Source organism: Amblyraja radiata, chromosome 4 (assembly GCF_010909765.2).
Source record: "Amblyraja radiata isolate CabotCenter1 chromosome 4, sAmbRad1.1.pri, whole genome shotgun sequence".
NCBI lineage: Eukaryota > Metazoa > Chordata > Chondrichthyes > Rajiformes > Rajidae > Amblyraja > Amblyraja radiata.
Window position 1 is genome coordinate 66,757,045 of NC_045959.1, and position 13,807 is coordinate 66,770,851.

General features: G+C 44.7%; 1 protein-coding gene across 2 annotated transcripts in view; it reads right to left on the minus strand.

Annotated features, from left to right (window-relative positions):
• The window catches only part of ccdc178 (coiled-coil domain containing 178), a 266,960-nt gene that overhangs the window by 222,440 nt on the left and 30,713 nt on the right, over window positions 1–13,807 (minus strand). For both annotated transcript variants that reach the window (XM_033019675.1, XM_033019676.1), the window contains exon 8: window positions 150–292. In XM_033019675.1, the coding sequence (XP_032875566.1) occupies window positions 150–292 (143 nt within the window). The remainder of the gene's footprint in view (window positions 1–149; window positions 293–13,807) is intronic.

Sequence of the window (13,807 nt, forward strand, 5' to 3'; positions counted from 1 at the left end):
GAATGGAATTTTCCTGACAGCTGGCAAAGTGGCATGGACTATGTCAATAGACTATGTCATAAGGAAATATGACTGGTAAATAACATTACACAGCACTTTAAAATATCAATTATTTTACAATCTTTGGAATAGTGTTACAATAGCCTTACTTGAGCTGCACAATTTTATTCTCTATTGAAAGAAGATCTGTCTGCATCGCATTTTGTTCAAAATATGCATCAGCAGAGGCATTATCAAACTCCAGCTGTACTTCTTTAAGTTCTGAATCAACTTTGTTAAAGAGTTCTGTCAACTAGAGTAGAGAGAAGCATTATATAGTACAGTGTTATATTATCTGCAACAAAGGCTGTTTACATACTATAACTTGTTTCATGTATGTTGCCGTAACTATTAATAAATGCTCGAATGCCAAGCTAATTATCCTTTGAAAACCTGGCATACTGAAAGAAATTGCCTTTTTTGTCAAAAAGAATCAAAAAGGGGTTGATGGACATTGATGAGTAAAAGTGGGTTGCAAGGAAAATGAGAAGCAATGTAACTAATGTAACTAATGGGATTGCTCCCCTGGCACCAGTTTGGACCCAATGAGCCAACAAAACTCCGTAAGAAACTTATTTTATTTTGAAGCTAGGGCTATATCTGCTGCCAACCATCGTCACTCTGGTCACTCAGCGTCTCTGGGCTCTTAACTCAAATACAGGTTGGCTGACATCAGTTCCTCCCGAATTGACTGGTGCAGGCGCATTGAGGGCGTACACAGCGTCTTGACGGCGTACGCAGCGTCTTGACATCATACACAGCGTCTTGACAGCGTGCGCCTAGCGCGTGGCGTTGCGCGATGACGTCACCGCCCGGGGTGCCGTGCGTGATGAGGTCACCGTGCGACGTCCAAATTCAGTCGGCCCGCCTCCTGCCCAGCTGATTGGTGAGTATGATGTCGGGACCAGCCCTGCACAACTCCATACGCCTTTGCGGTTCGAAGTGGGACCGGCCCCGTGCGGCCGTACGCCTCAAGCAATCACGTTTGGTCGCGCTAGACGCATGCAATCGCATGCTGGTGGGACAGGCCCTTAACTGCTAGGTCAATTTTCTGATACTTGAATAATATAGGCAAGAGCAGCACTGCGATCTTGTGTTAATTTGAGCAAAATCTAATTTTCAAGCCAGAATCAAATAATGCTTAATTCAAATTGTTTTACAACATTCCTGGGTGTTTCATGGGTGTTTAAATTTGACAGTTATCCTAGTCAACCCACCTTCCTCAATCAACATCCCAAAACTAGATAAACCTACAAACAGATGAATGAAAATGTTTGGTTTCCTTTCTGTGGAATCTTGCTCTATATATTTTGTCTGCTACATTTCGATTATATTTCAAAAAAACATTGATTACATAATATAATAGAAGTACACATACTTTTTCAGCCCAATAGAACATAATTATAAAATCACAGAATTACTATGGCATGGAAAACCCATGAGGCCCATCAAACTTATGTTAGACACAAAAAGCTGGAGTAACTCAGCGGGACAGGCAGCATCCTGGAGAGAAGGAATGGTGACATTTCTGGTCGAGACCCCTCTTCAGACTGGTTAGGAATAAGGGAAACGAGAGATATAGACGATGATGAACTACAACAATTGTTCATCCCAGTTTGGCAAAATAATAAATCAGGGAAAGTAGTGCATCCGTGGATAATAAGGGAAATCAGGGATAGTATCAAAACAAAAGATGAAGCATACAAATTAGCCAGAAAAAGCAGCCTACCAGAGGACTGGGAGAAATTTAGAGTCCAGCAGAGGAGGACAAAGGGCTTAATTAGGAAAGGGAAAATAGATTATGTAAGAAAACTGGCAGGGTACATAAAAACTGACTGCAAATTTTTTTATAGATATGTGAAGAGAAAAAGATTAGTTAAAACAAATGTAGGTCCCTTGCAGTCAGAAACAGGTGAATTGATCATGGGGAACAAGGACATGGCAGACCAATTGAATAACTACTTCACTAAAGAAGACATAAATAATCTGACGGAAGTAGCAGGAGGTCAAATGAGATGGAGGAACTGAGTGAAATCCAGATTAGTCGGGAAGTGGTGTTAGGTAAGGCTTTCGACAAGGTCCCACATAAGAGATTAGTATGCAAACCTAAAGCACACAGTATTGGGGGTTCAGTATTGATGTGGATAAAGAACTGGCTGGCAGACAGGAAGCAAAGAGTAGGAGTAAAGGGGTCCTTTTCACAATGGCAGGCAGTGACTAGTGGGGTACCGCAAGGCTCAGTGCTGGAACCCCAGCTATTTACAATATATATTAATAATTTGGACGAGGGAATTGAATGCAACATCTCCAGGTTTGCGGATGACACGAAGCTGGGGGGCAGTGTTAGCTGTGAGGAGGACTCTAGGAGGCTGCAAGGTGACTTGGACAGGTTGTGTGAGTGGGCAAATGCATGGCAGATGCAGTATAATGTGGATAAATGTGAGGTTATCCACTTTGGTGGCAAGAACAGGAAAGTGGACCATTATCTGAATGATGGCCGATTAGGAAAAGGGGAGATGCCTGGTACACCAGTTATTGAAAGTAGGCATGCAGGTGCAGCAGGCAGTGAAGAAAGCGAATGGTATGTTGGCATTAATAGCAAAAGGATTTCAGTATAGGAGCAGGGAGATTCTACTGCAGTTGTACAGGGCCTTGGTGAGATCACATCTGGAGTATTGTGCGCAGATTTGGTCTCCTAATCTGAGGAAAGACATTCTTGCCATAGAGGGAGTAACAGAGAAGGTTCACCAGACTGATTCCTGGGATGGCATGACTTTCATATGGAGAAGACTGGATAGACTCGGCTTGTACTCGCTGGAATTTAGAAGATTGAGGGGGGATAGTATAGAAACTTACAAAATTCTTAAGGGGTTGGACAGGCTAGATGCAGGAAGATTGTTCCCGATGTTGGGAAGTCCAGAACAAGGGGTCACAGTTTAAGGATATGGGGGCTAAGAGGGAGTTAGATGTGGCCCTTGTGGCTAAAGGGATCAGGGGGTATGGAGAGAAGGCAGGTACAGGATACTGAGTTGGATGATCAGCCATGATCATATTGAATGGCGGTGCAGGCTCGAAGGGCCGAATGGCCTACTCCTGCACCTATTTTCTATGTTTCTATGTGGAGAGAGAGAACAATGAATGAAAGATATGCAAAAAAGTAATGATGATAAAGGAATCAGGCCATTTGTAAGCTGTTTGTAGGGTGAAAATGTGAAGCTAGTGCTTATTGGGTAGGGAAGGGAAGGGATAGAGAGAGAAGGGTTGCTAGGGCTATCTGAAACGAGAGAATTCAATATTCATACCACTGGGCTGAAATATGAGATGCTTGTCTTCCAATTTACGTTTAGCTTCACTGACAATGGAGGAGACTGAGGACAGAAATGTCTGTGTTGGAATGGGAAGGAGCATTGAAGTGTCCGGCAAACAAGAGATCAGGTTGGCTCACGCAAAACTTATACCAGACTAATGCCATATGTCACCTTCTCCCAATGGTCCTGCATATTATTCCTTCAAATGCCTAACTGATTCTGTTTTATCCACAACCCTTTTGCATTCTTTGAACAAAACTTACAAGTTGCTTGACTAATATTCGGGAAATTTTTGAAGATGTAGCAAGTAGAATGGATAAGGGAGAGTCAGTGGATGTGGTGTATCTGGACTTTCAAAAAGCCTTTGACAAGGTCTCTCACAGGAGATTAGTGTGCAAAATTAGAACACATAGTATTGGGGAAATGGTATTGACATGGATAGAGAACCGGTTGGTAGAGAGGAAGCAAAGAGTGAGAATTAACGGGTCCTTTTCAGAATATGAATGGCAGGCAATTGCGGTGCCGCAAGGCTCAGTACTGGGACATCAATTATTTACAATATATATTAACAATTTAGATGAAGGAATTAACTGTAACATCTCCAAGTTTGTGGATGACACGAAGCTGGGTGGCAGTGTGAGCTGCGAGGAGGATGCTATGAGACTGCAAGGTGATTTGCGTAGGTTGGGTGCGTGGAGATGCATGGCAGATGCAGTATAATGGTGATAAATGTGAGGCTATCCACTTTGGTGGCAAGAACAAGAAGGCAGATTATTATCTGAATGGTGTCCGATTAGGAAAAGGGGAGGTGCAACGAGACCTGGGTGGCCTTGTACATCAGTCATTGAAAGCATACAGATATAGCAGGCAGTGAAGAAAGCACATGGCATGTTGGCCTACATAGCGAGAGGATTTCAGTATAGGAGCAAGGAGGTCCTACTGCATTTATACAGGCCGTGGTGAGAGAGCACCTGGAAAATGCAGTTTTGGTCTCCTAATTTGAGGAAGGACATTCTTGCTATTGAGGGAGTGCAACGTAGGTTCACCAGGTTAATTTCCGGGATGGCGTGACTGACATATGATGAAAGAATGGATCAACTGGGCTTATATTCACTGGAATTTAGAAGGATGTGAGTAAATCTTATAGCAACATGTAAAATTGTTAATGGATTGAACAGGCTAGATGCTGGAAAAATGGTCCCGATGTTGGGGTAGTCCAGAACCAGGGGTCACAGTTTAAGAATAAGGGGTAGGCCATTTAGGACTGAGATGAGGAAAAACATTTTCACCCAGAGAGGAGTGAATCTGCAGAATTCTCTGCCACAGAAGGCAGTGGAGGCCAATTCACTGGATGTATTCAAGAGAAAGTTACAGTGCTCTCCATAATGTTTGGGACAAAGACCCATCATTTATTTATTTTCCTCTGTACCCCACAATTTGAGATTTGTAATAGAAAAAAAAGTCACATGTGGTTAAAGTGCACATTGTCAGATTTTAATAAAGGCATTTTTTACACATTTTGGTTTCGCCATGTAGAAATTACAGCTGTGTTTATACATATTCCCCCCCATTACAGGGCACCATAATGTTTGGGATACATGGCTTCACAGGTGTTTGTAATTGCTCAGGTGTGTTTAATTGCCTCCTTCATGCAGGTATAAGAGAGCTATCAGCAGCTAGTCTTTCCTGCAGTCTTTCCATCCCCTGTGGAAACTTTTATTACTGTTTATCAACATGAGGACCAAAGTTGTGCCAATGAAAGTCAAAGAAGCCAGTATGAGACTGAGAAAGGAAAATAAAACTGTTAGATACATCAGCCAAACATTAGGCTTACCAATATCAACAGTTTGGAACATCATTAAGAATAAAGAGAGCACTGGTAAGCTTACTCATCACAAAGGGACTGGCAGGTCAAGAAAGACCTCCACAGCTGACGACAGAATAATTCTCTCTATAATAAAGAGAAATCCCCAAACACCTGTCCGACAGATCAGAAACACTCTTCAGAAGTCAGGTGTGGATTTGTCAATGACCACTGTCCGCAGAAGACTTCATGAACAGAAATACAGAGGCTACACTGCAAGATGCAAACCACTGGTTAGCCAGAAAACTAGGATGGCAGGGTTAGTTTGCCAATAAGTACTTTAAAGAACAACCACAGTTCTGGAAAAACGTCTTGTGGACAGATGAGATGAAGATTAACATATCAGAGTGATGGCAAGAGCAAAGTACGGCGAGAAGGAACTTCCCAAGATCCAAAGCATACCACTTCATCTGTGAAATACGTTGGTGGGGGTGTTATGGCCTGGGCATGTATGGCTGCTGAAGGTACTGGCTCACTTGATGAAACAACTGCTGATGGGAGTAGCATAATGAATTCTGAAGTGTATAGACACATCCTATCTGTTCAAGTTCCAAAAAATGCCTCAAAACTCATTGGCCAGCGGTTCATTCTGCAGCAAGACAATGATCCCAAACATGCTGCTAAAGCAACAAAGGACTTTTTTAAAGCTAGAAAATGGTCAATTCATGAGTAGCCAAGTCAATCAACCGATCTGAACCCAATTCAGCATGCTTTTTATATGCTGAAGAGAAAATTGAAGGGGACTAGTCCCCAAACAAGCATAAGCTAAAGATGGTTGCAATGCAGGCCTGACAGAGCATCACCAGAGAAGACACCCAACAACTGGTGATATCCATGTGTAAATGTGCAGAAATGGGGGTGCTTTGGGAATGTAAGGTGACTATGAAACTTGGCTTCACTGGTAGTGGCATCACAGGTGCTGGAGACCCAATTCCTGGAAATCATGTGACCCACCTGTCGCCACGAAGATTGGACCCCTGCAGAAGTTTCAAGAAGCTTATTCCCGTGTGACACACCTGTTGCCACCAAGTGTGGACTCCTGAAGATGTTTCTACTTTGTTTCTATGTACTTTGTTTCTATGCTAGAAGATAGCAGAGTCAGGGGATATGGGGAGAAAGCAGGAATGGGGTCCTGATTGTGGATGATCAGCCATGATCACATTGAATGGTGGTGCTGGCTTGAAGGTCTGAATGGCCTACTCCTGCACCTATTGTGTATTGTCTACTGAATTTGTGATTGGGCCGAGGGGTTGCCTCCTACTGTATGTTTCCCTATGTATTGAAGATGTTTCTACTTTGTTTCTACTTTGTTTCTATGTACTGAATAGGTGCAGTGATTGGTCTAGAGGGGTTGCCTCCCCCTGTATAGGGGTATAAAGGTGATCGGGTCGTTGGGGTGTGTTGTCTTTCTTCTGTTCTGTTTGCCCGAGGCTGCTGCGGGCTCGAGTGAGTGGATCCAAAATTGGCCCCGCGGTGAATAGGCTAATAAAGGGTTTGGACAACCGTACTCGACTCAGTGGTTTTACTGAAACAGACTGTGGGGTGTAAAAGAACCGGAATTAACATTTAGGGGCTCGAACGGGATCTCAAAGGATTACCAATACGAGTTTGGATCGGGGAATCATCTTGGATCGCAGAAGGAGGAATTGAGCCCCCGATATAACTAGTTTTACTACATCGGTTTTCCGCATTCCGCTAATCTGACGACAAATTGGTCATTCGCTGACTTGTGAATATAATCCCGACGAGATCAAGGTCAGTCTGGTGAGTACTAGTGGTAGGGTATTGGGTCAGTAACATAGGGTTACTGAGGGTCAGTAAAATTACTTACTGAGGGTTGGTACTTGGTCAGCAGCTGTCTGAAGGTCGGGACAATTGAGTTGATGCCTAATGAAGGTCGGATCCATTGAGTTAGTTTTTGAGGGTAAAATTGGGGTAATTTGTATTGGGGTAAAATTGGCAACTTACCTTAAAGGATAATACTGGGGAGGTCAGTACTAAGCGGGTCAGTACAGAAGGTCAGTACTAAGGTAAAATTGGCATCTTGCTTTAAAAATTAGTACTGAAGTAAAATGTGTAATAACGTTGATACGATACGTCTGTGATATTCTAAAATTGTATGATTCCAATATTCTTCTGCTCTAAATTTAAAGTGTTCATATTGAATGTGTTTGCTTAAGTTTGTGTGATTTACTCTTGTATTATAGTTGCTTATACATTCGTTTAAGTTTGTTTGATTTGGGTAACTGCTTACTCCCTTAAGGAGGTAATGTCACTTTAATACGCTGTGTGAAATGTGTGTGTGGGGCCCGTCTATCTTGTAGCTTGGAGATAATTGTGTGTGAAATACGTGTGTAGATCGATCTTGTGTGCAGATCTTTGGCAGAAATGGGTAATTATCTGGATACCACAACTGATCCTGAGGGTCTGTTACAAATGTACACAAAAATACTGGAGAATACAAAAAAAATCAGCGTGTGCAGCAGCATCTATGGAGCGAAGGAAATAGGCAACTTTTTTGGCTGAAACCCTTCTTCAGACTGATGGGGGGTGGGGGGCGGGGAGAAGAAAGGAAAAAGGAGGAGGAGGAGCCAGAGGGCTGGGGGAGTGATAGGAAGGGGAGGAGACAGCAAGGGCTAACAAAATTGGGAGAATTCAATGTTCATGCCCCCAGGATGCAGACTCCCCAAGCGGAATACGAGGTGCTGTTCCTCCAATTTTCGGTGGTGCTCGCTTTGGCCATGGAGGAGACCCAGGACAGAGAGGTCGGATACGGAATGGGAGGGGGAGTTGAAGTGCTGAGCCACCAGGAGGTCAGGTTGGTTAATGCGGACCGAGCGGAGGTGTTCGGCGAAACGATCGCCAAGCCTCCGCTTGGTCTCACCGATGTAGATCAGCTGACATCTAGAGCAGCGGATGCAATAGATGAGGTTTGTTACAAATATTGTGTGCTAAGTATCCTGATGAAGCAGAACAATTCAAGCAGTTATCAGGGGCTTTAAAGAAGAAATTAGGAAGTGAATTGTGGCCCGAGGGAGGGGTTGGAACCCTGGAGGGTGTGAAATACATTCAGGAGATAATATGGAGAAGTAGTAGAAATGTCGCTGCCGCTGAGCTTATTGGTCTTTGGAAACAGCATTATCAGGAACTGAAGGAACAGAAAGAAGCTGCGATGTTAGCAAGTTGGCAAGAAACAACTCTGAGATTAGGGATAGAGCTTACAGAGGGAGGAATGGCCAGACGTTTGCGTGCACTAAAAAGAGAATGTGCTTATGTTTATAAGAAATATAAGTAACAGAAGTCCGGACGGACCCTGGATGAGTTAGGAGATGAGAAAAAAGGATTGCGTGTTCCAATGGCTGGCTTTGGCTTGGAAGAGATGGATGATAAAGATTTAGAGGATTGGGAAAGTAGAACCCGTATTAGTACACACCTACCTCCACAACCCCCACCATAAGCAAACATTGATCCCGCAGCACCATCTGCCACCCCTGCAGCAGCACCAACTCCAAGTCCCCTAATCCCAACGGCCCCGACGTTGGTAGCCCCGGTTGTGTTCCATTCCAGGAGTAAAACTAGAAGGAGTCGATTCATGCCACAAGTTCAGGAACCCCCTAAACCAAGAAGGACATAGCGTTGGCCGAAATAATTTTGGGGGATATTTTCAGAAATATATATGTCAGTCGGGAGACACTAACTATCAAAACGGTGCAAATTCACCCCAGTATTCTGATATTTTAATAAACTGCCTACCAACCGCTGTTGCAGAGGCAATGAAAACTAATAATATGGACTGGTCTGGAAATAGTCCGAACCAAATGGCCCATGCAGTTAAATACCACTGGAAGCAGGAGAATCAACCCCAGGTTCAAGTGAAAACGGAGTATGTGGTAAAGAAGGAAGGACTGAGGGTCATTCCAGGAGCCAGTGACTACCAAGCGGAACCTCAGTACTGTGTGCCAGGATGGGTGGAGTGACAGGGACATGGGTATACAGGTTACCCCAATTGACCATATGCCCCACCTACAACCTACACCTATAGCCAACCCAATGGTTCGCCAAGACAGCAGATTGGAGCAAGCAGACCAGGGGGATCAGACATTTGCTTTAAATGTGGCAAGCAAGGCCATTGGTGCAAAAATAGTGGTCAGAGGATCTGAGGTGACGGAGGTACTGAAGGAAATCCATTTTAGGCAGGAAATGGTGTTGGGTAGACTGATGGGACTGAAGGCTGACAAATCCCCAGGGCCTGATGGTCTGCATCACAGGATACTTAAGGAAGTGGCTCTAGAAATTGTGGACCATTTTCCAATTGGTGAACATTTTCCAAAGTTCTATAGATTCAAGATCAGTTCCTGTGAATTGGAGGGTGGCTAATGTTATTCCACTTTTTAAGAAAGACGGGAGAGTGAAAATAGGGAATTATAGACCAGTTAGCCTGACATCGGTGGTGGGGAAGATGCTGGAGTCAATCATAAAAGGTGAAATAGCGACACATTTGAATAGCAGTAACAGGATCGGTGCAAGTCAGCATGGATTTACGAAGGGGAAATCATGCTTGACTAATGTTCTGGAGGAAGTTTTTGAGGATGTAACTAGGCAAATGGACAAGGGATAGCCAGTGGATGTAGTGTACCTGGACTTTCAGAAAGCATTTGATAAGGTCCCACATAGGAGATTAGTGGGCAAAATTAGGGCACATGGTATTGGGGGTAGAGTGTTGACATGGATCGAAAATTTGTTGGCAGAGGGAAACAAAGTGTAGGGATTAACGGGTCCCTTTCAGAATGGCAGGCAGGGACTAGTGGGGTACCGCAAGGCTCTGTGCTGGGACCGCAGCTATTTACAATTACATCAATGATTTAAATGAAGGGATTCAAAGTAACATTAGCAAATTTGCAGATGACACAAACTGGGTGGCAGTGTGAACTGTGAGGAGGAAGCTATGAGAATGCAGGGTGACTTGGACAGGTTGGGTGGGTGGGCAGATGCATGGCAGATGCAGTTTAATGTGGATATAAGAATGCTGTTCATCGATTACAGCTCAGCATTCAACACCATTATACCATCAAAACTGATCACCAAACTCGGTAACCTGGGCATCGACCCCTCCCTCTGCAACTGGATACTGGACTTTCTAACCAACAGACTCCAGTCTGTTAGGTTAGATAAGCACACCTCTTCAACCCTCACCCTGAACACCGGCGTTCCACAGGGCTGTGTGCTGAGCCCCCTCCTCTACTCCCTCTTCACCTATGACTGCACACCTGTACATGGTACTAACACCATCATCAAGTATGCAGATGATACAACGGTGATTGGCCTCATCAGCAACAACGATGAGTCGGCCTACAGGGAGGAGGTCCAGCACTTAGCAGCATGGTGCGCTGACAACAACCTGGCCCTTAACTCCAAGAAGACCAAGGAGCTCATTGTAGACTTCAGGAAGTCCAGGGGCGGCACGCACACCCCCATCCACATTAACGGGACGGGGGTGGAACGTGTTTCTAGCTTCAGGTTCCTGGGAGTCAACATCTCCGATGACCTCTCTTGGACCCACAATACCTCAACTCTGATCAAGAAGGCTCACCAGCTTCTCTTCTTCCTGAAGGTCCATCTGTCTCCTCAGATCCTGGTGAACTTCTACCGCTGCACCATCGAGAGCATCCTTACCAACTGCATCACAGTATGGTATGGCAACTGCTCTGTCTCCGACCGGAAGGCATTGCAGAGGGTGGTGAAAATTGCCCAACGCATCACCGGTTCCTCGCTCCCCTCCATTGAGTCTGTGCAAAGCAAGCGTTGTCTGCGGAGGGCGCTCAGCATCGCCAAGGACTGCTCTCACCCCAACCATGGACTGTTTACCCTCCTACCATCCGGGAGGCGCTACAGGTCTCTCCGTTGCCGAACCAGCAGGTCCAGGAACAGCTTCTTCCCGGCGGCTGTCACTCTACTCAACAACGTACCTCGATGACTGCCAATCACCCCCCCCCCCCCGGACACTTATTATTATTTATTCAAATCATTTGCTATGTCGCTCTTCCAGGGAGATGCTAAATACATTTTGTTGTCTCTGTACTGTACACTGACAATGACAATTAAAATTGAATCTGAATCTGAATAAATATGAGTTTATCCACTGGTCACAAAAACAGGAAGGTAGCTTATTATCTAAAGTTGGGAAAAGAGGAAGTTGGGAAAAGGGGAAGTACAGTGGGATCTGGGGGTCCTTGTTAATCAGTCAATGAAAGTGAGCATGCAGGTGCAGCAGGCAGTGAAGAAAGCGAATGGCATGTTGGCCTTCATAACAAGAAGAGTTGAGTATAGGAGCAAAGAGGTCCTTCTGCAGTTGTACAGGGCCCTAGTGAGACCACAACTGGAGTATTGTGTGCAGTTTTGGTCCCCTAATTTGAGGAAGGACATTTTGCTAATGAGGGAGTGAAGCGTAGGTTTACAAGGTTAATTCCTGGGATGGCAGGACTGTTATATGCTGAGAGAATGGAGTGGCTGGGCTTGTATACTCTGAATTTAGAAGGATGAGAGGAGATCTTTTTGAAACATAAAAGATTATTAAGGGTTTGTATGTAGGAAATATTCGTGCTGACCAAGAAGCTAAAGAAATGTCCCGGGGGCGCAGGGTGGTTGTAACTAAAATGGTGAGGCAGACTAAAAGTATAGGTAAAGGCAAGTCTCCCTCGGAAAAAGCCAATGCCAACTATCCAAGACGTCGTTAGATTACAGGAGGACGCTCCTGACCAAGATATAGAAATGTGGAAGCAACTCGGTTGTACGGTTGATTGTATGTCGGGATTGTGGGTTACCCCGACAGGACAAACATGTATGTCAGACGAGCTCGCAATGTGAGTTATCGAATGTATACACTTTGCAACTCACTGTGGTGCCCAAGCAACTGGCGATACTCTTCTAGCTACATGGTGGCATCCAAAGTTGCAGACTCTGGCTCAGGGGATTAGTAGTGATTGTCTGATCTGTCAGCAATATAACCTCGGGAAGGGTGTAACTTGTGAAAATAGGAAAACACCCTTATCCATGGATCCCTTTGAGATCCTCCAGATGGACTACATTGAGTTGGAAAGATGTCAGGATTGTAAATATGTATTAGTTATTGGTGATGTGTTCAGCAAATGGATCTAAGCCTACCCCACCGCAGACAACAAAGCCTCTACAGTTGTTAAAATACTTAAATAAATTATTCCGAGGTATGGGATTCCCACTCAGCTGAGATTGGACAATGGCCCTCATTTTGTGGGACAGGTAAATAAAGAATTTTGTCTACAAATGGTATCCAACAGCAATTACTTTGTGCTTATCGGCCACAGGCTGCTGGACTTGTTGAACGAGCTTATCAAACACTGAAAACCAAACTTGCCAAATTACGAGCTGAAACAGGGGCTAGTTGGTTTAAACTACTCCCTGTGGCACTGTTCCAGATGTGCACTACCCCAGCAGAGAAGGCACGGTTGAGTTCAGCAGAGATGGTATGTTGCCGCCCACTCGGAACCCCATGAAACCAGAATACCCCAAAGGCTGTTCACTTCCACCACATGACAATGGAAATGACCAACTATGCTTTCATCACTAACCAGGGCCTTGAAAAACTTGCATTCCAGGGTACGAGCGGCGTACATTGAACTACCACCTCTAACCACCTTGTCTAAGATTGAACCTGGTGATATGCTATGATCAAAAATTGGATAAGAAAGGGTCTGGATGCTTGGTTGGAAGGACCTTATCAGGTCCTCCTCACAACCCCGACTGGTCCAAGGTAGAAGGGAGAAAAGCGCGAGTCCACCTTCACCATTGTAAGATTATCAGTAATGTGCCCAAAACTGAAGCTGCTAACCTTTTCTTTTCTTTGAGAGATCTCTTTTTAGTATAGATGAGTTGAGTTACCCTGGACACACTACTGCTGTTCGTTTACTTTGGAATACAGGTCGTGAGAATGAAGTATGCTGACATGATGGCCCCAAGAGAATCCACTTCCCATGAAAAGTCGGGAAGAGGAGACTTATTGGTCGAATGCCTTGGACTCCTGGCACAACCTGCTTAGGTCAAAAGGAGGGAGCAAAAGTCACTATGCCAAGTCACAAGGGTCAAATATACTGCTCTCAGGATAAATAATTATCATAGAATGATAAAAGGAGGGAATGTGAATATGCAGAAATGGGAATGCTTTGGGAATGTAAGGTGACTGTGAAACTTGGCTTTACTGGTGGTGACATCACAGGTGCTGGAGACCCAATTCCTGGAAATCATGTGACCCACCTGTCACCACCAGTCAAAAGGACTGTCCGAAAAGACTGCCGCGATAGCCAGAAAAGGCAAGCAGGACTGATTTCTACAGACCCGATTGCCTTTTCTGGCTATCGCGGCAGTCTTTTCGGACAGTCCTTTTGATTTACTGTTCAAGTTCTCTGCTCGCAAGTCTCTTGTATCTTCTTCACTGGCTTCTGGTGCTGTGTGCCCTTTTGACCCCCAGGCAGAACTCGGCAGGCTGGGGTTCCGCCCACTTTAATCACTGTCTCGTGATTTCAATGTAGCATTTCTCTGCACCTGTTCTTTCATTTCAGTTTGA